This window comes from Calidris pugnax, unplaced genomic scaffold (assembly GCF_001431845.1).
Source record: "Calidris pugnax isolate Ruff unplaced genomic scaffold, ASM143184v1 scaffold56, whole genome shotgun sequence".
Lineage (NCBI taxonomy): Eukaryota > Metazoa > Chordata > Aves > Charadriiformes > Scolopacidae > Calidris > Calidris pugnax.
Genome location: NW_015090839.1, coordinates 17,969,183 through 17,996,737, shown reverse-complemented (window position 1 = coordinate 17,996,737; position 27,555 = coordinate 17,969,183). Strand labels below are relative to the sequence as shown.

Here is a 27,555-nt window from a genome sequence, read left to right as displayed (position 1 = left end):
AACAGATACATAAAAGGTCCGAACACAACATTTCAAAAGCTGGTTGAATCTTTAAGCACTGATTTCAGGCAATTTTCAAACTTTAGGGCTCAAAGTATTTTGGGAAGAATATCTTTTCATAATAAAATACCTAGAAGTTGGTATCTAAAAGAAATAGCCCAAGCCCCATGAAACCTTAGTGCGATGAAGTTGTGCTGTGTCAGTATTTTACTTTCTATGCACTGTCCTCTTACCTAAACCCCATAATGCTCATACACATAAAAGCACTCAGTTTTGCATTTGGCATATTTCATGATATGGCATCTTTTTTCAAGATTAGAGATACACAAAACCACTACGTTTCCAATTTTATTTCATTAAAATCACTGCTCGTTGTATACAAAAAGAAACTCTTCAGCATTTCTGAATCTCATTTTTACATTCCATTACTACATGTACGTACCTTCAGGTAAACACAGGGTAAGTATCCGAAACACACATATATACATCAAGACCAATCTGGAAATTCTTGAGGGCAGTGGAGTTTTTGCCTATACCCAGCTCAGGCTTATGGACCAATAATCTAGAAGAGGCAGCAGTTACTGCTCTCACCGATGTCTAACAGAAGCCAGACTCACACCCATTGCTTCCAGCCATTTAAGTTTGACAAACTTTCCAGATCTGTCACATCATGCAACCAGAAAGAAATGTACACACAGATTATGCAGCTGAGATTTCCTGCGGTGAGAAATCTCAGGGACTGGCACACCCAGAGCACACTGGAGCTTCACCTCAGGAAGCTGACCTTCAGGACATGGTGCCCCCTTGGCCCCTTCTCCAGCCCATCCTTCTCTCCAGCCTCTCAGCAACTGGACACTACAATCCCTCTCCCCTATTTTAACAACATACAGGGGCTGATCGCCGACCGGCTCCACCTGGTACATCGAACACCGCTACAGAGCTGCCCCAAATCTGGTCTCAGGCAAATCTCAACACAAGGTGCACATGGAACTGGAATGATTTTTAGTGATGTGACAGACATCACTCTGCTTACTGAGGCAAAGGACAGTTTCCTTCATAATTATATTTTTCATGCTTTCCAGTTAGCCTGGACAGTACGGACAGTATTGGAGGAAAAGTACTGTTCCAATAAGAACAGAACATAATAGTCAAATAACTGGACTTCAGTAAGTTTTTTTTTTTTTTTTAAAGCATCCAATAAGAAACATGCAAAGTTCATGTCTTAATTACTTCCTTCATTATTCCATTGAAACACTGTTTCCTTGAACCAAATTAAAACTTCAAAACCAAAAGGACAATATAATAATACAATATAATATGCAAGGTTTCTAGGACACAGCTCTTTCCTGAACCAAAGAATGCTTAATGAACATCTGTGTATAATTAACTTAAAAGCTGGAAAAGGGCTGGGATGGGTGCTGGTGTGCTCTGAGGCCGACTCAAAACAAAAATCCCAGCGTGTCTGAAAATCCCTTCCTACTCCAGCAGTTATGGTTGTGACGGTCTGAGGACATCTGGCAGCAACACCTTTTTTGTAGAGCAAATGACATGGTTGGAAAAGAGCAGACAAGATATCAGGAGCACAAGCTGCTCTTCAGAATTCCAGGCAACAGAAGTGGTGCTGACATGAATGAGCTCGGAATTAGGTGGTGTATAAAGAGGTTAAGTGCTTTTTCCAGCTGCGGAGCTCTGGGCACACTTCTGTTTAGTTCCCTTACAGCAAAGTTTAATGGCTTTTGAGTAAATCTCCTAATTGACATTAGGACATTAAGAATGAACTTCAATAACGACCTGGACAGGCCTGATATTCTCATGAATCAAAGCCTTTATGAAGCAGAGGAGAGATGGCCTCTTCAGAAAAACTCACACTGAGCTGCAAGGAGAAGGACAGGGAGGACAAAGCTCCAGCGCTGTGGAGCAAGAAGCAGCACTAGTTCAAACACATGCTCAGAACAGGACTCTCTGGACTGACACAGAGCAGTGTCCCCCTACAGGCACCTGAACAAGCAAATGAAGGTGCCTTGTGCTAAGCAGTTCCTGACAATGGTATTTAATCTTACTAATAATACTTTTTTAAAAATAAAAAAAATAGAGAAAAAGATACTTCTACTTTAGGAAAGACCCAAACTAGAATCAATTACACACAATGACCTGCAATGTACTCTAGAAGACTTCAGAGGGAAGCTTTGCACTGTGAACTATCACCAGTTTTGCCCCTTTATCTTCTTTATAGGAAGTAATTTGGAATGTAGTAGACAGATCTCCTGCTGCCAATTATTTTTTTCCCTACTTGGAGATGCTTGATTTATTGCTCCTTTCAGTGCTCTCTGAAAATGACAGAGATTTAATTTCTTCCTCTGCAAGTTGCCCCTGCCGTTGACATTGCATCGCTTCAGAGAGTTTGACGATTTCTCAAAAGTTGGAAGAGAGAGCCTTAACCCAGGGTGAATGTGGATATGTGCAGAGCTGCTCGCTGGGGATTACTTACTGCTTCTGGGACTACACAGCCTGAGTCGTAGTTGCACTCAACACTGCTTTGCTTCAACTATTAGCTCAGGCTGCAAGGTCCCCACACCATTACTTATTTTATTTTAGAATCCAAACCTGTGAAATGAAGCAATCTGCAACATGAAACCAGTACCTTTAATGACGATTTTTAAATACATGAAGGTGCCTTTGTAGAGTAACCTGAGCAGCTGTAGAGTAGGATCAGAGAGAGAGGTTGGGTCGCAAAGGGACAAGGTGGAAGCAAGGGATTTTAAAAACTGACGTTTTCAAGAAGCGTGACGGTGATATTTGAAAACAAGCATGTTTTAATGCGTGTAAACAACAGCTGACAGGAGGCTGTGTGAGCACTCCTTCAGTTTAACATACATTACAACAAACGGAACAGAGAACATAAAAACCTGCCTAGAAAGAGTATGAAAAAAAAAAAAGTCTGGTGCCTACCCTTCTGGCATAGATTTTTGCCTGTACGTGCCCCCACCAGAGCCAGTCTCGCTGGAGGACGACAAGTTGCTTGGAGAATTGCGGCACGGCTGCGACCGCGCCAAGGCAATGGAGGACACCGTGACGTAGACGTCGGAGCCGGGAGACAACCTGTGCAGAGCAAAGGGACCGGTCCCGTCAGCAACACCATCGTGTGAGGCATGAAGGGCAACATCATGCAAGGTGTTACATCAGCAAAGAACAGGGCACCGTGGAGACAGCAGAAATGAAGGCAGTTGAAGGATGGGACATTTTTCTCTTGTTAACCTCCCGGAAACCACGGAAAACCAGCCGCAAAGAGCTGGATGCGGGGGACTAAGGGAAGAGAGGCGAGTCTGGGAGGAAATTACCAGCACGCAGGAGGAAAACATCCCATTTTCTCAAGTCCTGATTTGTTTTTACAGATTGCTTGTAAGGAATAACGTAACATGACATTGCTCACCCAAATAACAAACAGAACCAAATATTTCTAATTCTCAGAGCAGACTCTTGCCTGGAATTTAAGCTCACTGGGGTGAGCTGTCTACGCAAACTCTGCCAAGAGTATCAAGCTTATCTCTCTGCCATCAAACTCGTCCACAGTAAATCACAAGGACAAGAAATGTTTGTTATTCATAAATACCTTAAAATCCTTCCTAAAAACTTAACATTCTAACATAAAAATATCTCAATATATCAGAACTCTGTTTGAAAATACAGACCTGAGTCACAGGAAGCCTTCTCCTGTCAGAATTAACTGCACAGCAAGTGAAAGGGCTAGAATTGCAACACGTGTAGCTGGGCAGCAGGGCTGGAAGCAGCAGGCTTATACTGCTCAACTCCTATATCCTGTTCTGGAGTTGAAGGGTTTTTTAGATCATTTTCTGCTTTGTGCATTTTGTTTCCCAAACCCCAGCAGGTTTCACTACTGCCAGCTAGTTCTTTGTTCTACCCGGTGGTAACCGAACTTCTGCAGTGATTCAAGTGGAGTTTGAATTAAGCCATCCATGAACATCAAAATCCTACTGTGAACACAGACCTTTACTCATTCTAACCAGGAAAAATACTGTAACTTACACGAGTTAAATAGCAATTTAACTTTTAACATTTAAAAAATGCATGTTGACTTCAGTGAAACACACAGAGGTGTCTCAGTACACAATTTGGGCCTGGGGATTTACGGTACCTCAGCAGAGCCACTTGATCTGTAAAGGAGTGGCAGATTTTAATCAGCTCTTACCTCAATACAACTTTTAAAATTCAAAAACTCTTTGGAAAAAGAAAAAAACATTGAACTGATTAATGTTATTTATGTGTATGTATCCAAAGACTGTGTGTGTACATATACCAAACGTGCAGTTGTCTTCAATACTTTGCAAAAAAGCAGTAAAAAAAAAAAATCTTAAAATGAGAAGTAGGATTGGACCAAACATCTGGAATTTCATAAAGTGCATGTGACTAAGAGTAACCCTTTTCCCCAGGCAAGAAAGGAATGATCTAACCCCTGACCATCACAAGCACCATCCCAAATCCAGTAATTCCCTTCTAATCTACTGAACCAAATTTCACTTATCTCTATCAAGCAACAATTCTGAAACATTGGATTGCAAAGAACACAGTTCAAGAGTTGGGAACCTGGGGAGCCATGAGCCAAGCTGTTCATTTTCCCAGTGGAACTCAGAAAAAAAAAAATAATAGTTCAGCCAACAAAAATATGTGCTTTCAACAGCATTCACTCACCTGTGCAGGCACACACATTTAAACTCACGCTTGCAGAGCAATACACAGTTTAGAAGTATGACCTTTTTTCCTCAATACTAAATTAGAATTTATGGCGAGGAAACCAATTACTTCTCGAATAATTTCTGTAAAATGATTTCCTGTTGGAAAATGCTTACATTTTCACTTCAGACTCAGCTATGCCTTTTCTTGACTTCCTATGCCTTACCAAAAAGTGACAGCGCTGTTCAGAAGCAATGTCAAAATTTCAGAACTATGTCACTGAGTTATAACTCATTTACAAAGATGAAAGACCTCGAGGGCAAACAAAATTGTATTATAAATGTAATCTGAACAACAGCCCTGAACAACCAGTGAGGTAGGACATCCTATTATTTAAAGCAGCAATACATTTTGCTGGTACAGGTCACAATAGCACTGCAATCTTTAATAGCAGGAGACATTTCATTTTATGTGAAACATATAAATAAGACAAAAGAACTTCTGAGTAAATTAGTTCGAATTGACTTTTTGAGCTGCTTTGAAATCTGTTGATGAAAGACATTTCCCAAGACAAAAGGAGGGTTGTGTTAGCAGGATGCTCCATAGTTAAGATATTCTGTGCTTGTCTTTTATTTATAATTAAAAACCAAACTAAAACAAGCTATTATCTATTTCAAAAAAGACAGCTTTAAGAAGAAATTCCAAAATGGTTAAGTGCATGAGTCCCATAATTGAATTTAGAAATAGGCCAATGGTCCATTGCATTAAACAGATACAATTCCATGGCAGACAATTGAACCGGGATCACACCACGCGTGATTTGGCTTTAACAGATCTCGTTCCTCCTGAAAGGACTGCTTGAGCCTCGCCAAGTATGGGAGGAAAACCAGCTTTTGTGAAGGCAGGGAGTGGGACGGGTGTGCATTTTTTTTTTTGTTTAGCATGACAACACAGACATTGAAAGCATCCATCTTGCTCTTACATAAATTAATTTCCATGCCATTAGCTGTAATTTTCCCCGCGTCTTTAGCATGCATAGGTATGTAATATACACATCAGAAGAGAAATGTCATTCTAGCACACTGTGTGCCTGTGGCCTGGTCTTTAGTTGTGTGATCACACACAGGTGCCTCTTGCCTTAGGACCTCTGCCCCGGGCACTTTTATCTGCGCTACAACCTCTCCAAGGGGGCACAAGCCATGAGGAGAGGAAGGATGGCCTGATGGGTCACGGCATTTCAGTGCTGACTTGGCAAACCGAATTCTTGGTTTTGCAGCACTTCAATATAACCACTGGCATATTTGTTAAAGAAAATTTTTCATTCATTGTCACTAATTGCAAGTTTCTCAAAGGTCTTATTTGATTCCAAGGCCCAATCTGCTTCTGAGCTGAAAACTTACCAAAGCAGCTGAAGTCAACCGAAGCTGTAATTTGAATATATAAAATATTAACAATGCTGGGCACACTTCCAAATGTGAGATGCCCAAAATAAGACACAGCAAATGATTAGAACTTAATTTCTCTCCCCACCTTTGTTCTTAATCTGAAGAGGGCCAAAGACATCTCTTCTCACAGAAGAGTTTTGAAAATTAAGTTTAATTAATACCCATGAAGCATTCAGAAACTATAGTAATGGGTGCCACTGTAAAGCTTAGAGGGGAATTAATAATTGCATCTTTACAGCAGGATTTGAATGGCATCCAGTAAATAAGGGATGGAGTAATAAAGAGGAAAATAAAATATTAAATAGCTCTTTTTTAATGAGCTGCATCCACTGTGTGAACTCAATGAGGCAGATGTACTCTGTTAAAAGAAATTCTCATAATTTAATCAAAGGAAGTATCAGAAAATACAGTTACACTAGAGTTATGAATAAAATTGCACAGCAATTCTTAATTCTGGCATGCTTACCTTCCACGTGTTTGATTTTTGCAGTCCTAATAATACTGCAAGATGTGACAGCTCTTTGAAAACACTGACTCAATGCTCTCATGTTAAAAAGGAAACCAAACCATTCAAAAAGGAAAAAAAGAACATCGGCAATTTTGGGGAAGGGGATAGCGAAGGAAACACAAAAGGCAGTTATGCTGCCATAGTGTACCTTCTCACACCACACTGCACACCTTCTCAAGTATTTTTCTTCCATTTGATCATCACATTTCAGAAAATATGTATTATTACAAGAAGAGATATAGAGGCAGGCAATGGGACAACCAGAGGTACAAAATGGTGGCCGTATGAAGAAACGCTGAACAGGCTACGTGGCTTCACAGATTATAGAGAATTTTACTGTGTCTGTTTCAATCCATCCAAACATGAATTTTATTGGATCAAGCAAAAAATGATTATTCATTATCCCTCATGACACAAGAACAATTAGGAGACCTGGAGCTATCAAGAGACCAGTTAGGAGGCACCTGGATGAAGCTCTACCACCCACAGCTGTTGAACACAGCAGCACAGGTGCATCTGGCCCAGGCCATCTCAAGCAGCAGCCAGCCAGGGGACTGTCCCACCGGGTAAGGAGTCTGTCTTTATACCTGTAAGCATTTCTGATGCTTTCCCTGGTCCCTGCTGGTGGCCACTGCCAAACAAGAGAGGTCAACTCTTGGCAAGACACAACGTGGCTCTACTCAGATGTTTTTGGAACACAAGAGCTTGGCCATACAGCCCAGGTGTACCAACAAACCTTTAATTTTCCACGGCTACATCCAGCTCTAGGTCCTGGTGCCAGCAGGAAATGCATAATATATAATCTCATGTTAGTACATGTTTTAATTGGATGAGTGTTATATAATATACACATCAGAAGAGAAATGTCATTCTAGCACACTGTGTGCCTGTGGCCTGGTCTTTAGTTGTGTGATCACACACAGGTGCCTCCTGCCTTAGGACCTCTGCCCCGGGCACTTTTATCTGCGCTACAACCTCTCCAAGGGGGCACAAGCCATGAGGAGAGGAAGGATGGCCTGATGGGTCACGGCATTTCAGTGCTGACTTGGCAAACCGAATTCTTGGTTTTGCAGCACTTCAATATAACCACTGGCATATTTGTTAAAGAAAATTTTTCATTCATTGTCACTAATTGCAAGTTTCTCAAAGGTCTTATTTGATTCCAAGGCCCAATCTGCTTCTGAGCTGAAAACTTACCAAAGCAGCTGAAGTCAACCGAAGCTGTAATTTGAATATATAAAATATTAACAATGCTGGGCACACTTCCAAATGTGAGATGCCCAAAATAAGACACAGCAAATGATTAGAACTTAATTTCTCTCCCCACCTTTGTTCTTAATCTGAAGAGGGCCAAAGACATCTCTTCTCACAGAAGAGTTTTGAAAATTAAGTTTAATTAATACCCATGAAGCATTCAGAAACTATAGTAATGGGTGCCACTGTAAAGCTTAGAGGGGAATTAATAATTGCATCTTTACAGCAGGATTTGAATGGCATCCAGTAAATAAGGGATGGAGTAATAAAGAGGAAAATAAAATATTAAATAGCTCTTTTTTAATGAGCTGCATCCACTGTGTGAACTCAATGAGGCAGATGTACTCTGTTAAAAGAAATTCTCATAATTTAATCAAAGGAAGTATCAGAAAATACAGTTACACTAGAGTTATGAATAAAATTGCACAGCAATTCTTAATTCTGGCATGCTTACCTTCCACGTGTTTGATTTTTGCAGTCCTAATAATACTGCAAGATGTGACAGCTCTTTGAAAACACTGACTCAATGCTCTCATGTTAAAAAGGAAACCAAACCATTCAAAAAGGAAAAAAAGAACATCGGCAATTTTGGGGAAGGGGATAGCGAAGGAAACACAAAAGGCAGTTATGCTGCCATAGTGTACCTTCTCACACCACACTGCACACCTTCTCAAGTATTTTTCTTCCATTTGATCATCACATTTCAGAAAATATGTATTATTACAAGAAGAGATATAGAGGCAGGCAATGGGACAACCAGAGGTACAAAATGGTGGCCGTATGAAGAAACGCTGAACAGGCTACGTGGCTTCACAGATTATAGAGAATTTTACTGTGTCTGTTTCAATCCATCCAAACATGAATTTTATTGGATCAAGCAAAAAATGATTATTCATTATCCCTCATGACACAAGAACAATTAGGAGACCTGGAGCTATCAAGAGACCAGTTAGGAGGCACCTGGATGAAGCTCTACCACCCACAGCTGTTGAACACAGCAGCACAGGTGCATCTGGCCCAGGCCATCTCAAGCAGCAGCCAGCCAGGGGACTGTCCCACCGGGTAAGGAGTCTGTCTTTATACCTGTAAGCATTTCTGATGCTTTCCCTGGTCCCTGCTGGTGGCCATTGCCAAACAAGAGAGGTCAACTCTTGGCAAGACACAACGTGGCTCTACTCAGATGTTTTTGGAACACAAGAGCTTGGCCATACAGCCCAGGTGTACCAACAAACCTTTAATTTTCCACGGCTACATCCAGCTCTAGGTCCTGGTGCCAGCAGGAAATGCATAATATATAATCTCATGTTAGTACATGTTTTAATTGGATGAGTGTTATAAAAACTTCAGAACAAGAAATGCTCTTGTTGTGTGAGGCAGGCAATGCGTGTGCCACAGCGCTCGCACCATGGTGGCCAGATGAGCACAGACACCTGCTTGTTTGCATTAGGAAGAACGTCACTGATTGAAGCCAGGCAGCAGCAGATCAGGATTTTTATATAAGATGGGAACAGTTTAAACTAAAATCTACCTCTGCAGGAATTAACCTATAAACTACTAATGGCACAGTTCCTGTCACTGACTGCACGCAGGCATCGTTCAAAGGAGTAAGAAGTTTTAGGGCAAGACTGTGCTCCAAAGTCCTCAATACAATTTAAAACCAGTCTTAATGAATATTGTTCTAATACTTTATGGTGGAATTTTACTGTGAGTACTTGACTACTGTTATGCCATAATTCAGTTTTCCATTTGGTTTAAAATATTGACTGTGCTCAGAAATTTTCTAGCTAGATAGAGCCTTGAGCTTCCCCCCAGGACAGCACTGAACTGCTCACGGAAGCGCCCGAGTCCAGCTTTGCTCGCTGCTCTTCACACTTCTCAAACGTTTGTTCAATCAAGTTAAGACTGGTTCCAGTTTAAGGTAAGTTAATTAAGAAGAGATTATTGTCTAACTATCTCATCTCCTTTCCCTGCGCATTTCTTTCTTAAAGTCTGGAAACCAAGTGTACAAAATAAAACCTGAAAATTGGGAGGGGGGAAAAATAATGTTAAGCTCTAAAATTACATCTTCTCCAATAACATTAGCTCTGACATACTTCACATATATGTGGTTTATGTATCACACTGATATTTATTCTGGGTTATAGGCTATATAGGGTCCCGTGTGAGCCAATTAATGTTGTGAAATGAGCCATAACTTGGGATTTATTGCATTTACATTATTAGATTTTTCAGTCTTTAATGTTGCAGTAACATTAGAGATTCATTTTAAGATGGTTTGGGTTATTTTTCCTGCCTACAAATATGCACATCAATCACTAATCCATTCAAGGACAGTATGAGGAACAGGGAGAACTGCAGTATGAACTGCCGAGGTGGCTACATGAGGACAAACCAATAATGGCACATTTAAAGGCTCCGCTGGTGAGGGACAGGGCATCTGTCTGCCTTCTCAGAACCAGGGTCGGTCAAGAACACTCCTCTCCCACCTACACCACCAGGCTCCACAGGGAAGCAAGGGGTTTTCACGTATGTGAAGCAAAATCCTCCTGTTCTCAGGACCGGTAATGCAGCTTTTATCTATTTTTAACATTGCTAAATGGACTAAAGTGAAAATACCAGCTGGGCCAAAAATTAAACGGGTTTCACTCAGTATGCATTTTTAGAGACTCTGGCTAAAGTGATCATCAGTCAAATATCACTCGTAGGTAATGCCAAAAGGGTTACACCTGTACTCCGAGACCACTTTGTACTCAAAAAGGGACACTCTGGTCTTGTCTGTTGTGCTGGTTTTGCTTAAATCAAATGCCTCAAAACACCCATTTTTTTCTAAATACTTAATATAAGCCATGGATTTAACACTGATATCTTACCATTAAAATTAGTACCACGTCAGGTTTGGCACGTCAAAAATGTTATAATTCCTCTATTTCATTCTTTGAAATCCCACCCGCTGGAGCTACAGCTAACGACGGCACAGGCCTTCTGTGGTCCTGGGCAACTGCTACCAGCACTACTTCCAAAAATCACCTCAGATTCGGAACTCCGAGACACATGGATCAATTTACTATGGGTTTCTCAGCTGCCACGTCCCTTAAAACATAGACCACAAACTATAGATTGCTCAGACAAGATGTGCCATCCCTGTCACTGCGCCTGGCTCCATAGATGAAGAACATGCAGTCAAAATGCAAGAGCAGAGAGGGATAAACGCCAGCTCCAGTCTCAACACAACTAAGTATTAAGATCAATCAAACATCAGCAAATCCCAACTGCAGCTCAGCACCACAGAAGCACAAGTGACAGGCAGTGATACCGAGAACCACAGCCAGAGATTAAAATTGAGGTTACAGCTATACTTCAGTACTGAAATGACTTAGTGATGCTGATCTTCACAGGTAAGTTTCCAGCCCCACTGACATTTAGATAGTACCTTCTTTTTGAAAGTGAAGCTCTAATGGTAGTAAGGAAATCCAGGATATCTGTACTGCTTTGCTAATGAGCCATAATTACAGCTGCTGTTTTTCTAAAATCCCTTAAAATTCTGTATAGAACATAAATACTGCACAGACAGACCATTTTGTATACGATGGGGCCATTTTTATAATCTAATTAATTAAAGGGCCCTTTTTGGATCGCAGGTACCACCAGTACAGATCCTGGTACCCCTATTAGGAGGTGACCCTTGGTTCTCCATTTCTCCAGCCAGCAGAGAGCTGAGCACAGAAGAAACAGTTGGGAGCAAAGGCCAGCAGAGCTCCATCACTGCCACCTGCACCAGAAACACACAGATCCTAGCACCTCCTCAGAGCTGGTTTTTACACCATGGAAAGTATGAAAGTTACTGGTATAAAAATCAAATGAGGCAGCAGTTAAAAGAGCTATGAGAATCTCACCTTTGTTGATTTTAGAGGTTTTACACAATAAGAATAGAAGTATCTTAACTTCCCCGAAAGCAAAGCTTTCTTTTTTCATGCAGAGAAGAGACAAAATAAGTCTTGGAGTGAGCTTATTGCCTTTTTTTTTTCCCCTCCAGTATTCCTTTAAAATGATAAAAATGTATTTTTCTTCACTTTAACTGGAAACACGTTAACCTGGTGCAGCTGCTGTTATATTTAAACTTGATCCAGCCAAGAATAACATGTTTAGCAGACCAGACAGATAAGAGAGAAGACCCTTTTCAGGCATCCAAAAAAATTCCCAGCCAAACTTAAAAGCTACTTTGATAATATACTTTTAAGAATTAAAAGACCCAATAGAACTCTTTTTGAATAATAACAATAAAAATACCTAAAAGAATGTCTAGAGGAGAAGAACCCCAGCTATGTGCCTTGAAAATGAAAGAAAATGGGAAATCAAAGTTTCACTTTTTGAAAACAAACCCTAAGTATATGGAAATGTAATTTTCACTTTGCAAACATTTGTCAGGCCCCAACTCCCCTCTAGAAGCATTCAGAGACTGGATAAATCTTAGATGCTTTAGGTGTGCGATGTTGGCTGCACAGGATTTTATGCAGAAGAAACACACAGTTAGTAACACCCCATCTCCCAGTGCAGCCAAAGGCCCAGTCTCCTCCGTGCGAGTTGTGGAACGGCCAACTCAAGACTCCAGACAAAGCTCTTTGGTTAATAACATGAAGAGATGGAAGTGTCTGAAAAAATCAGCAACTCAACTGAATCTGATCTTCTGCCACTGCCTTAAAACTTGCCCAGGTATTACTATGCCTTCCCTAATTACAGAGTGAGATTCTACACCACTGGAGAAAGCAAAAAACCCAACACCCGAACTCCTATCTCTTCAAATTCAGCATCTGCCTGCCCTCACCTCTAACAGGCAGGGATGGCCTGAAGCCACAGAATTTTTATGTTGATCCAAATATACCACTAAAGTCCAGTATCTCACTGGTTTCTGCAACCTTTTTCACAGACAATTTTATCAGGTTGTCTGTGAAATTACTAGTGCTTTCAGTGTTGCAAATTTTCTTTTGCAGTTCACACTGATGGGACCTGTAAGCACAGATCTACTGAACTCACATAAAGCTACAACTGGGGGGCAGCACTCTGATCGGTTTGAGTGCAGGAGTATGGTGGTTTCCAATGATAGTATCAAATAAATAAAGAAAATGAAGTCTTTAACAACTATTATAATTTCTTAACAAAGTGTCCTATGCAGAAGTTTCAATTTCATCTTGGTCTTGGCTGTACCATCTTTGAACATTATTTTTTTTATCCCCAGTTCTTCAAGATGTAAAAAAATGCATTAAGTTAATTCATTAGAATTCTCTTTAAATTTTCTACAATATGCATCTGATTTCCACTGCTTTATATTTTTCAGCAACGTAAAGCACGATTAGAATCTGTCTACAGTTTTGTTTTTAAGGAATTGTTCAAAATAAGAAATACAAGCTACGAGCTTGTTTCCCTCAACAGATCTCTTTGTAAATGCAGAGACAGTGACAGATTTGTATAGATAATCAAAACAATAGCAGTTCATTTGAATTCTATCAAATACATCTTTTTCCATGAAAGAATGAAAACACTGTGACAGGATGTGCCTGACACCTTTATCTTAATAATAATCGCTTTCTTGTTTAAAAAAGAACAACAAAAAACCCAAAGCACCCTGGAGAAATGCAAACTTTAAACAATCTCTTCTCTAGCCTAAAAGGTTCAAAAACTCCCAAATCAGATAAATTTTCTTTCTGTGCTTTCTTGCTGTTTAACAAGAATTCTCTTGCTAAACACAGTGTTCGATGCTATTTCTGCCTTGGGAGCTTTAGGCAATTGCACAAGCCTATAAGCAAGCTAAAATTTTGATTTACTACTTCAAACTCCAGAAGTTCAGCAACACTTAGATCTAAAACTTCGATTGGAACTCATTTAAAACTTTAACAACAATACAGCAGTGTTGGAATACCATCCAACAAAGGGAAACACAGCCTAACAATCCCATAATGCTTCATTTTGTGGTTAATCACGCCAGGAAAGGTATTTCCTTTTGGCTAAAGTTTTGCTCATATATATGTTGACTTTTGACTAATTAAAAACCAAGATTAAAAGCAGTCTCCAGACACTAAGAGAAATCTATTGTGCTTTTTTCCAGACGAGACTCTGAGCAGCAATGAGAAGCCATTTATGAAGAGGACACGTACCTCCGGCTCTCCAGCGGGCGCCCGTCGCTAGAGATGCTTCGCGGGATGTTGGCTGCTCGTTCTGGGGGTGGCATCTTCCCTTCTCCTTTCCCAGAGCCAATCCTGGACGTGACTGGGCTTTGTATCTGGGATGGTACCTGAGCCACATGAGGTCCCTGGCCTTTGCCTGCATTTCGCTGCCATTTGTTATTATTTCTGAAGGGAAATTTGAATTCATATGACATTCCTTCATTCACTTTGTATTCCATCACTGGCATACGGTAGTTTTCCGAAGAACTCCTGGAAATGAAGGAATTTAACATGCTGCTGTAAAAAATAAAATAAATATATCCTGTTCACAAGGATAGAAATCTGAAGAGAGAAGCTGAATCAATTCTATGCAACAGTAAATGTAACATTTTGCTTTTTAGAAACACATATTTAACAAGTTTTGATAGTATTCATCTGATTACTGGGTATCTTCCCTTCCTAATTCAAGTCATGGGTTTTAGAACTTGCCTGCACCCAGAAATGAGACCCCAAATGTTTGTTCTTTTTGAGATAAATCTTTCTGATGCACAGATACCCATGAAAAGACAAGATTTCCATCAAATAATACATTACACTTAAATTTCAAACATCTTTGGCTTTGGAGTACCTCAGCTGACAAATTTGCACATTATGAAAACAAAATGCTTGTTAAAAATTGTAGATGCCAAGCCCAAAAGATGCCCTCTGCTTCCTGAGGACATAAAGGAACAGAACAGCATAAAAATTGGAGTAAAATAGGACATAAGCTAATGCAGTCCACGTGAGATGCAGGGCAAACTTCTGCATACATTTAAAAAGGAGAGATTTGGAGAGTAGATGTGACCTTCAGCTTTGGTGAGGATAATTTTGTATTTCTTTTAACAGATGTATGGAACTCTACCTCAGTGGATTTTTTATTGTGATTACTTTGTTTATTTATACACATTATTATCTAATGGGAAGGAAAAATAAACGATCAGTGCAAAATTTTCTACTTCTAGCTCTTCCTCTAAGTGATTACACCGTTAGTGCTGAGAAATATCAGTACCTCTTCCCAGCCACAAAGAAAACAGGTGAGTTGCTCTCCTGCTCTGCTGCCGTTAGCAGGTGGTGCAGTCAAATAGGAGCAGGCAAAGGGAAAGTGGGCACTGTCCTCTTGCTGTCCACAATACACACGTTTTGGGGTGTTGCTTTGCTCTACCCTCTAGCCTTGCCCTGCAGATGAAATCAGCAGTTGGAAGGCACGAGGTGTGCTGCTGAGGCACCTGTAGTCCACCTTCATCTGAAATTAAATGTCTGTGTGCTCCCAGGGCTCCCGTGATGTGAACCACTCCGTGGCAAGTGGGGATGAGCAGGACATTTGTTTCCAAAGCCCACTCACACCTAACTAAAATCTTGATATCCTTGGTTTTCTTTTCCTATTTTGTGTGTCTGCTGTTCTTTCGCTAACTAGTACATACTTCAGTAGTTTGGCTTTCTCTTTATTTCTGCAGACATAGTTACAGTTTAAGAAGCAAGAATACACAATTTCTTCTTGCTGCTGTGTCCTTAGCTTCAGGGTGAGCAATCAGTCCACTAAATGAGTTCACTGGCAATGTTTTAATGACTGTCTTTTAGTAGAGATACACTAATGCCTCTGTGTAGTGCATTAGATCGTGAATCAGGGTATTTGGATATATTTTTGTATCTGCCACTGACCTTGTACATGTGCCTGTTGGCAAGTCATCTTATCTAACTGCACCCCTGCTCTTCCTCCAGCCTCATGCCAACCAATTTATTAGGACGGGGACTGCTTCTCATACGATCGTACCACACCAAGCAGAACTGATCTTCATTTTAGTTACGGTCTGTAGAAGTCACTGAAATGCTAAATGACCTCCAGAGGACACAACGAAAGGACTCCAATTTTGGAAAACCGATTGCCAAAAGAGAAATTACTTTGCGCAAAGATTTAAGTCAAGTCTCTAGTAATATACGTAGGATAGCTACAAACGCCAGACACAGTTCCTAAACCTTAATGATTTTGGATACAGCAAGCAGGATAAAGAGTCGCTTTATGAAATTTTGTAACTAGGCAATAACCCACCATGAACATTTGCTCGCTACAAGACAACAACAAAACCCACTGATGCCGAGTACAACATTTCAAAAAGTACAGTAATTTGTCTTCCTGCTATGAGTTTGGACAGCCTAGAGCTAAGCCTGCTTTTGGCTGTACTTAATTTAGTTCAGGAATAATAGGATCTGTGCTTTCCACACAGATTTTTCTGCTCTAATCCTTTTGCTATGATTGCAGCTGAACTTTCCATTTGCTTGGGCTGCTAAATACTGTACAAAAGCTTTCCAAATACCTCATGGGTGACCTTATGCCACTGCTCATTTTAATCCCTGACATGTATTCAATTTTCCATTGACAACTAAAGGACAAATGAAACTCCTTTTCTCCCTGCTCCTGTTTTGCTATCAGTTGCAAAAGGAGTTAATACGGCTCACAGTAAAAACAAACATGGATTCGTCTTTTATGCAAGTACAAGGTCTTTGCTTGGAGACACAATTACAGATCAATGCAATAAATATGCAATTAAGTTCAGCTCCAGCCTTAAGTATACAAAGATTTAGCGTGTACCCTTACAAAGACAGTTCCTGATTAGAAAACAGCAAAGCAAACTGCTCTCAGTCTCTCACTGCAAGGAACACACTGAACTTTGATAACTCTACTTGCTTCTTCTTGGCAAATCTAGCATAAACCTTGAGCTTGCCTGCAGGCAAATTTAGTCTATTAAAGATCATTCCATTTTAATCATATAGCATTTGCAAGATACTAATACGGGATGTCAGGAATTTGGGAATCAGATTTAGTGATGTGGCTGAATGCTACAGACAACTGCAGAGAGTTCAGATGAGAGCAGTAAAAATTATGAAAAGCTTTAGTGTGAGTTCAGGAAAACCAGAGGGACTTAATGTCCAATTTAGAAAAAAAAGCACATATTACTGCCTGTTTCTGATCAAGCAACATTTTAAAGCTCTAAAATCAATAACAGAGTTGACACAAGCCTCAGGCTTAACACGGATGAGAAGCCAGAGAGATGCAGCAAAATCTACTACTGAGTAAAAAAGAATTACAATTTGCAGCAATTTCTCTGACCAGATCCGTACCTTTGATAAACTCTCATCATTTACAGCCTTGCTTATTTGTGAAAGTAGAGAACATTAGTGTATTCATAGCTTTCAAGAATTACATCCCCAGACATTGCAAACTACCAACAAATGGGAAAGCAGGGAGTGAAATGTACAATTAACTTTGATGCATCATAAACACGTAACTGTCAACAAAAAGGTGTTTGATTTCCATGTTAAACTCCTTGGAATTTAAAGGACACATGAGGTTCTTCATACATTTTAATAAACTTTGGTATTCAATGAATATTTTGCGGGGCCTGGAGTCTGAATATGGCCAACTTTTCCCTGTCCTCCTATTTCACCTTCCGCTACGGGAGACTGTGTTATAACTACGCCACGGTTTGTGGAGGTTAACACTTACTCTGGGCTGTTTCTTTCCCCCCTAACCCTACAAATCACGACATCATTTCAGACCAAAGGTGGCTATCACACAATACCTGCGCGGCGTGCAGTCCTCGTACGGAGGGACGATGACGACCTTCACGGTTACTGATGTTCTCAGCAGATCAATCATCTGCTCGTGGCTCAGGGTGGCCACAGCCACCTTGCAGATCTCCACCAGCCGGCTGCCCTGCCGCAGCCCCGCCTGCCACGCGTAGCCGTAGGGCTCAACATCGGCCACGATGCCTTCGTAGTTGACGTGGAAGCCAAGCTGACCCAGGCCATTCCTACGCAGAGTCATCTCCACCGTTTCACAGCCCTTCGTCACAAGCTGCAAATTCAAATGGAGACAATTTAATGCGCGGAGAGAACTTCAGTGCTAATAGAGGTTTAAGGGTTCCGTTTTTGTACAGTCAACCAACTCCCAAGACAATGGTGGGACATGATCAAGGAACATGATCAGCTGAAACGGGTCTTGTCACTCCAACCAGTGTTTTCAGTAGAGTCGGATTACCCAAGTTTTGCCTTGAAATTTTTACTGAAACCACAGGAATTTTAGGAGCTACATGGCAGCACACAACAGGAAAGCACATGGCGTTACTGATGCGCAAGAGATAAAGTAGAGATCCTTGTGTAACCAACCAACCATTCCACATCTGTAGCTGTTTCAGTAAGCTGTAAGATTACTTTCAGTCCGAACATGGTGGCACGCAGCTACCAAGCACATAGCCATACCATAGTTGGTCTATGCCAACTCTTCTATGTACTATGAGTGTGAATACCATCAAGAGCAACTTCATAGGGCCTGGCTTTCCTCTTTTCCTGGTCTTTATACAACCACAGTTGTGAAATTACGGAAAAGACACTGAAATATAACACATTCTTTCATAACTTAATTGGATAAAAAATGAGCACGGACAGATGTTTTATAGACAGATACCATGATTCACTGCATTTTTAGTTTATCACATGCATTCAGAGACTATCTGAGGGTTGCAATAGGGATTGGGACTGCACCCTGCTGGCAACATAATAAGTCAGTCTCAAAGATATTATGGCTTCATTTGAAACAAGATACAACAAGCCTATAAAACAGAGAGAGGAAAGGAAAACAAGGAAAAGAAATAAGGCGACACTTCTGTATTTATTGTGTGGGAGCCATTTATGTATCTGAAGGCCCTTTTTTTTTTTTAATATGTATTCAGACATTTTTGACACACACATAACCAGCTGAGGTTGGCCAATATTTGATAAAAGTGAAAGCAATACTGGATTTTGAGAAATAAAAAGCAGGAAAGTAGTTCTAGATTTCATTATAAACAATTAGAACAGATTTAGGGATCCCAAACATTAAATTGAAGCCTTACTCAGCGGTGGGGCGAGAGGAGAAAGCAAAGAAGGGGAACCAAACAAGAGAACACATTCTAACCTCCAGCCTTTTGACGATCTCTTTGATATCATCAATGTTGCTGATGAAGCTCTCCAAAGAAACACATTCACCTCTCTCATAGAATATTTTGATATTAGTGTCCGTTGAAGTCCACCCTATCACATCTCGACAGGAGCAATTGAACACCACGCTTTTCGTGTCCTGTTCAATGAGGACTACAAACTCATTAGAGATGCCAAGGAGACAGTCTATTTCCATACCCTTGCTGTAGTCTTTTGCATGGACGCTCCATACAATAGCACCAGAACTATAGATCTCTGCTCCTGGATAAGGCTTGGACTTTTCTTTCTTCTTTGAAGCAAGCGAGATGAAGGGGAACTTGCCAGAAGGGTCAATAGGTGTGTTGGTGACATTCTTCTCTGCCAAGTCTTTCAAGTACTCTTGACGGGTCCTGGTGGCCATCGCACGAAACTTTTCTGATTTATGAGCAGCGTTCTCTGCATTAATGACTTTGGCTAGTAAGAAGTCCCTGAACACATTTGATTTCGGAAACGTGACACCTTTTGGAATAGGTGGTCCAAAGGATGGTACGTCTCTGGATCTTGTCACAGCAACACTAAAAAAAAAAAAAGCACAGTATTTCACTGTATGCAAACAGTTTTTCAATACAGAAAATACATTTCCTTTTTTCCTTAAGCACTCAATTTCTCTCTCCTTTTCTCAGCAATGTGCCTATATTTATATTTTAATCTTGCCACTGTGGAGATTATGTCCCCCTTCGCATATAAACAGAAGGCCACTTATTTTTGCATCTGGGTAGTTTTGAGTCATCCTCAGTATCACAGCTTAATGAGAGCTTCACATGCAAAATCATGCTCTTTTAATAAACTAATCACTCATGTATGGTAGTTCTGAACTTTGTTTGCTTTTACTATAAACAGAAAATTTCTAACACACACTATTACAACAGCCAGCTTATAATTTAGCTACCTAAAGCTGAAAGGCTCACCTGAAAGCAATGTGAAGTGTAACATCAATACTAGAAATACAGATAAAATGGACACATTAAGACGATAAAGTCATCTCACAAGATCAGTTTCACCATGAGAATCATCTTCCAGTGACTGAATGCATATTTATATCACATTACTAATTATATTTTAAATTTCTGGATTGAGAACTGCACTAGCTGATATTGCATTGCTAGTGATAGAAGCAGACTCCAAAAATACTCAAAATAAGAAATTTCTTCGAAGTTTGGAAACATAAATTATTGATAGATGCTTCCTTTTTCAACTCTTCCTTTTGCTTTCTGTACAAAGTGATGGACTGACAAAAAGATTGCCTTGGGCAATGCCGAGAAGGTTTGCTGTTCTCCCTGCCCAATTCTCTTCGGATACAGAGCGGATGAGAGACGTTTGGCATCACTGAAGATTCGCCATTCCAGTCTAGTATCATTCCCTTACCAATCTGTCTGAAGCAGATACTGACCCCTGTACTTCAACAATTTTATGACAAGAAATGCCCCAAAAGTTTGAATATGATTTACTACATATCTATAACTGAATCCGAAAAAGCTTTAACCAATTTTGGTCAAAATATCACAGTAATGGAGTTTCATAAAGAAAAGCAGGGTGATGAACTTGAACACACTGGACACGTATGTGGTATTCCATTTGGAAGACTGGTGGGTATTATTTTCACACTTTGTTCTAACTTATCTGAATCCTTAAACACAATCAGATAAATGCCCCCCCCAAAAACTGGTAACTGAGATTGCAGAAATACTAGCAAACCTTTTAATTTTTTTGGGACACATGCGTACGACACAGAAATACCAAAAATAAAAAATTAAGTCACCCAATCTTTAACCCTGTTTTCTGTGTTTGGGTGGTGGGGTGTTCTATTTGTTTGTTTTGGTTTTGTTGTTTTTGGTTTTTCTGATTATATTTTCTCAGAACTGATATTGAAAAATGTCAGCGACACTTATAATAGCTTCAAATGTATCAAAAAAGTCTACAACAGGGGGTGCTCATGATGCAACCATCTGATCATCTTCAGTGGTCCTAAAGTGTCTGTTGATAAGAGACAGAAACCTAAGTGTTAAACACAATTACTGGATGTAACGAAAAACTACCAGTGATGTCTTGTTTGATTTGGTTTTCAAAATCATGAATCACAGGCACAAGAATTTTATCTTTAACATATGCCAGAGAAGTTTTAAAAAGTGAGCAATGCAGCCAAGCTCTTGAAATACTGTTTATCTTAGTTGGGAGGGAGAATCACTGACCAAGACAGTGCTTGATTTTATTCCTTTTATGTAGTTTTTAATATAAATTCCAGTACAATTTTATGCTGTATGGCTTCCTGTTTTGTCTAGAATTATGAATCTATGAAACCGTTCCAAATAATTCAGTGAAAAAGAGGTCAAACTTACTTTGAAAAGTTTCCTAGAAAAACTTTTCATAATGGAATTCTATAACATTAAATCAAGTGTTTGCACTGAGAAGATAAAAAAAAGAAAGGATTTTAATCTTAAAGACAGTATACAGAACATATAATGCTCTGGTGGTCATTTTGCATCAAAATGAACCCAGACATTCACAAATTCTTTTCCTACCTGCTCACCCTTTCCCTTAAAGTTTAAGCCTGTCGCATCACTAAAGATGAAATTCTGAAATTTTATTCACTAATAGGAACCAGTAATGTTCCAGCCCTTGTAGTTAGAATCACAGAATCATAGAATTGTCTAGGTGGGAATGGACCTTTAAGATCATCTAGTCCAACCATCAACCTAACTCTGACAAAAAAAACAAAAGAAAACCATACAACTTCCCCTGCCACCACATCACTAAACTATGTCTCTAAGCACTATGTCAACCCATCTTTTGAAAACCTCCGGGGATGGTGCCTCAACCACTTCCCTGGGCAGCCCATGAAGCTGTGAAGCAGTTGTGAAGACTTGAAAAATGAAAGCAATTCAGTAGTCTCAAGGTCTGAAATAGAAACCCCAGATATTTAAATTTATTACAGTATAACAAGTATAAATCTTCCCCATGCCTTTTAAAAGGAAGAAATGGAAAATATGCAGTCATATTATTGAAAAATAATAACCGAAAGCAGATCTTTCTCTGTGTTTGTAATACCCCATTCAAATGGAAAATGCATCTGTAGCCCTTGTGGATGTATTTCCTACTTTCCCTTTACTTCAAAATCAGTTTCTGTACAGAATAAGAGCTGAAACATATGTCTAAAAGTTTAAGAACAAGCTATGTCTACATAAATTATGTAGCAGTGGAATTTGTTAATAAGCTGCCCTAAAATGAGTATCAACATGAACATGTCTGCTCCAGGAGTGTTTAATACAGGTACAAAGTTCAGCAGGAGTTCCAGAAGTGCCGTGTGAGCTTCACCAAAAACTTACAGTGAGAGAAAAGCATTTAAACCTTTCTTTATTACTTGCAAAACATGAATACACCATCTCAGACCGTGAAGTCTTAGCTCCTTCTCTAAATAAGCCCTTACTGAATGAAACACTTATGTCAACATTTGCATTTCAGTAAAGACAAGTAAATTCTAAGGCTACCTCACTTTCACGAGAAATACTCTAAATCCATTACTCTGACACTTCATATTTTAAATAAAGAAGCTTTAGAAAAGTTTGTTGATTATCAGTCAACATTTCAAAATAACAATACAGTACGAGTTCAGCATTTAACAAAGTAAAAAGTTTTACTGCTCATAAAAAGAAATGTAACTCAAAAACTTTATTTCTATACGCTTTCAATTTGGTTAAAAAATGCTAAATAGGAATTTCATCTTGCAGGTCTTTATTATAGTTACTATCAATTGCCACTTTCTATTTTAATCACTGACTTTAAGATTACAGTAAGATTATTTTTTGTTGTTGCAGAACACTCTGGAATTTCTTTGTTGGATTGAAATGATATATAAAATGTAGATATTTCAGACAAAATAGTTCAAATAGCTTAGCTTCTTTCTGAAAGGTCAGTCATACTTTTTCACTGTCTGAATTTCAAAAACTGAACATAAGCTCAGATGCAAACAAAATGTGAATTATTAAGAATTAAAAGAGAAATATTCTTCTACCAGACTCTTAATGAAGAGAATAGAAAAGAAATGAGAATGGAATTTTAAAACCATTCCCAAATACTTAATTCTAAACGTTAATACCCAAGTGTGTGTACACACATACTGACAGCATTATATTCCTCACTGGGTCTGTTTATTTTACATATTTGTATGTGCCTATTTACTGTAAATCCAGTGTTCTGGATTTACAGGACCCCAAATCTTCTTGACTCTCATCTTTCATTGTTTTTCCCTACTGAGAATTTCAAAGAGGAACGACACCTCCCTTTGCACTCAAACGGCATGTTCTCAGTGCCACCAGCCACGGTACCTGTAACAAACGCTGTCGGTGCAGGGCCCGTGCACTCTGACAATGACAAACACGTGCTGGAAGTGGGACCGAATGTTCTTTGGGCTGAACGGTTGTGCTCCAGGCTCCTGGAAAACTATTGTCACAATATCATTTCCAATATGCCGTTTTCTCAGCAGCTTTAACAGAAAAAGAGATTCATAGGTTAAAACACAGTCTTTCCACAATTTTCAATGATTTATTTCTCATTATTCTCAGATTGGAGATTAGGAGGGGGTTCTTTACTATGAGGGTAGTGGAGCACTGGAACAGGTTGCCCAGGGAGGTGGTTGAGGCCCCATCCCTGGAGATATTCAAGGAGAGGCTCCACAAGGCCCTGGGCAACCTGGTCTAGTTGGGGGTGTCCCTGCTGACTGCGAGGAGGTCGGACTGGATGACCCTTGGAGGTCCCTTCCGGCCTGGGCAATTCTATGATTCTATGATTATAAATTACTATTGTTTTTTTTTTTTTTTTATTTTCAAGCTGAAAACTGAAACAGTTGTGGATTTATATGACAAGTACCAGAATGTTAGTTATTTGTCTAATAAATTTCAGGCATAGGCATTTTCTTTTTTTAAACAATTTAATTTCTACATGTAACATACAGGAAGATAATGTTAGGGAAAATTTTAAGCTAAACAGAGAGGAAAACCAACAAGACAATCCGCTAGTTATCAGAGTAATCAGTGACACACGGAAGCTGGAACACATTCTCTGCTTCACACTGTTTCACAAGCCAGAAGTAGGTTCTGGTTCAAGTTGAAAATAGTTGTCAGTGTCCTTAGGAAATGCTGTAACAATTTCCTGATAGGCTTCTTTCAGTAAAGCCAAGACTACAATAAACAAGAAAGGTAAACTTTTGCAAACAAAAGTAAACTAAAACCAATGCTGACTTATCTTTTATTCTTAAAGGAAACGTCTATTTTATTTACAAAAACTACAATAAACAAGAAAGGTAAACTTTTGCGAACAAAAGTAAACTAAAACTAATGCTGAGTTATATTTTATTCTTAAAGGAAATGTCTATTTTATTTACAAAAACATAAAATAACATCCGTTTCTAGAGTAAAATGCATACTCATCATATATAACCAGATGGCCCACGTACTTCACACTAACAAAGCACGTTAGCCTACACAGCTCTTCAGTATAATAAAAAAATTTAACACGCACAAGAAGAAGAGGATTTTGTCTCATGTCTTTTGTAGTGTGCTGTGCAGTGTGCTGGGCCACCCCCGCATCACCTCCGATCCTGTGCATACTACAGGGTGCTGAATGCCAGCCTTAAAGAGCAATGCACTTTGCTGCAGAAGGTTGAAAACCACGTGAAATACACTATGGTCCTGTTGACATAAGACATGAACTCCTACTTAGGTAACACAGAGGTACTACTGACAGTATTGCATAGTATTCACATCAAAGTTTCAGCAAATAATGCACAATTAAACAGAAGACACTATCTAGAAAAATCTACCTATGACATACCTACAATGATATTATTTACTCATCTTCCTGACGTATTGCATAGTATTCACATCAAAGTTTCAGTAAATAATGGAAAATTAAATAAAAGACACTCCTATCTAGAAAAATCTACCTATGACGTACCTACAATGATATTATTTGCTCATCTTCCTGATGTGGAGATGGCTAGGTTCACTTTTGATACTTCTGCTTTTTAAAGTGTTTTCTTTGTTATTAACAAATAAGAGTTATCCTAAACTTTCAATCGTTCAGCTACTTTTAAGATAGAGGAAAAATTAATTCTAAGCAGGCACGGTCCATCTTACCTGTTGCTTGTTGTTTGGAGTATATGGCAACATAGTAGAAACATGGAACATGATTTCATAGTCCTTGTATGTTGTGTATAGAGAGTGAGTACCCGTTGAATCAGCTTCAGTTAAAGAAAAAAAAAAAGAGAAAATAAAAGCATTATTGAAAAAAAAAAATAGTTTCAAAACAAAGTTTCATTATTACCAAATAAAATCATCAGGCAAGACAAGAACTCCTCCTCATCCTTGATCCTAGCTGAAACGTCAGCAAGTAAAAACTTACCCAGAGCTCATTCACCTGCCAAAGCACATGACACATACAGATGGCACGTATAATTTTGTGTACTTTTCCCAATGACGAACTTGGTAGGAAGAGGGAATTTATACCAGAAAACCCTGAAGCCTATTTAAGCATGAAAAGTGGTAATCAAGTCTGAAGTAATTTTCAGACACCACCCAGTATCTCAGGCTAATCAGAACGAAACTGAACTGTAAGGAGTGTGAAAAGGACTTCAGAAAGGAGGGTAGGCAGACACTGCGAATGAACACCATGCATAATGAAACATCAACGGACACACAACCCACAATTTAAGAAAGAACAGAATAGGTTCTTTTAAACATAAATACCAGGACTCTAAATTAACTGTAATGAGGTCAGATAAAACCTTCACTAGAACAGATGCTTTATGGATAGGCGCAGTCAAAAACCCAAACAGGATGCTAGCATGCTTACAGCTGATGATGGAAAAAGCCCACAACAATGACATTATGATGCTGGTATATTAATCAAAGGTACTCTCACCTGTTTTGGGTTCTGGCCACCCTATTTTAAAAGTTATAGAAGAGAGAGAAGGGATCCAGAAACAGGCCACAAAAATAATTATACGCGGATGGAGAGACTTCCATGTGGAGAGAAAATGATAAAAACTAGGATTATGAAGTTTAGAAAGAAAAAAAGAAGAGGGGATATTATTAAAGTTTACGAAGTGTTGGATGAAGACAACACTTGATTACAGACAAACTGGGAACTTCTGGTTTTACTTTTTCTTTCTCTCTCTCTCAAAAAAAAAAAGAGACCCTGAAAAATGTTCCATTAATTTAAGTAGTAACACATTAAAGCTGAAATAGCTAATATATTCTATTAAATATAACTGCTGTCCACAGTGCAAAAAGCCCAGTTTCAAACAGAATTTTAAAAACCCTAGATTTATATATGGAAAAAAGCATCCTGGTTATTTGAAGTTATATAAACATGCTACTATATTATATAATCCAGCTATTTATAGCAACGTATTTTAAAAAGCTGTTAAATACTACACCTTGGCATTTTTTATTAGCAGAGAGAACATGTTACTAAGGAGATAATAGCTCAGAGATTCATGAGGCATTTACAGTAACATAAATACACAGTTTATTTACCCAGATTTTGGGTATTAGCTTTGACAAGAAGTTTTCATTTCCTGTCAAATTCAGAGTAATTAAATAGAGGTAGCTTTGCTGTAAATGAAAAACCAAAACATCATCCATAAAATGAAATGGAAAGTTTCCTACATTACAGCTGAATACAGATTTTGCCTTTCCAAATAATCTACATAAAATAGAATGGGAGTAACAAAAACAAAATTCCTAGAATCTTGTAATAATAAAAAAAAAAAGTCAGTTACTGTTTCAAGAAGATTGGGCTCTCTTTTCCAGCACTCAACATTGCCATTAAGAAAAACTAGCTAACTGCTAAATATTTGCCTTCTAACGCTAATTCCAACAGCGCGACAGCTGAAAGGGAATCATTTCATCCTGCACTCTGCTGTCTGCCTGATCATTATGCTGAAGGAGGCAGATGCACCTGAAAGTCACCTAAGCATCAACATAACTCCTTAGTGGCTTTTTTTGGGTCTAACGAAATATGCTAATTTGTACATCATCTTTCATAAATAGAGCATAGAAAATATTATGAAGAACTGGAAAGGAGGAGTGGGTGCAAAAAGAAAGGGAAGTGGGTAAGAAGACAGAGAAGGGAAGGCCCCAAAAGAGGGGAAGGGGCCCAAAGGGGTTTGGGGGGGAAATAATAAAGCAATTCTGATAAATAATATGCTAGAACAACACTCATCCATTTAAGCCAAACTTTCAGCTTTCCTGGATGGACTTCATTTCAGGCAGAAAAGGGAACAGCACTGCAGTTCTGCAAACTAACTAATAAAGGCACAATACAAATGAACACATTTAGTGATTCCAACTATTTCTAAGTACTTCACAGCTTAAATACCTGTTATTCAAATTCAATGACAAGCAGAAGTCTGTACCCATTACAGACTGTGTCTCTTTCTCACCAATTCAGA

The 27,555-nt window shown here is 39.2% G+C and overlaps 1 protein-coding gene across 5 annotated transcripts in view; it reads right to left on the bottom strand.

Moving 5' to 3' along the window:
- SIPA1L1 (signal-induced proliferation-associated 1 like 1) overlaps positions 1 to 27,555 on the bottom strand; it is a 195,297-nt gene that overhangs the window by 27,256 nt on the left and 140,486 nt on the right. For all 5 annotated transcript variants that reach the window (XM_014941799.1, XM_014941804.1, XM_014941800.1 and 2 more), the window contains 6 exons: positions 25,238 to 25,341; positions 23,429 to 23,586; positions 19,045 to 19,621; positions 17,672 to 17,946; positions 14,046 to 14,324; positions 2,950 to 3,099 (listed from right to left, as the gene is read on the bottom strand). In XM_014941799.1, coding sequence (XP_014797285.1) covers positions 2,950 to 3,099; positions 14,046 to 14,324; positions 17,672 to 17,946; positions 19,045 to 19,621; positions 23,429 to 23,586; positions 25,238 to 25,341 — 1,543 coding nt within the window. The remainder of the gene's footprint in view (positions 1 to 2,949; positions 3,100 to 14,045; positions 14,325 to 17,671; positions 17,947 to 19,044; positions 19,622 to 23,428; positions 23,587 to 25,237; positions 25,342 to 27,555) is intronic.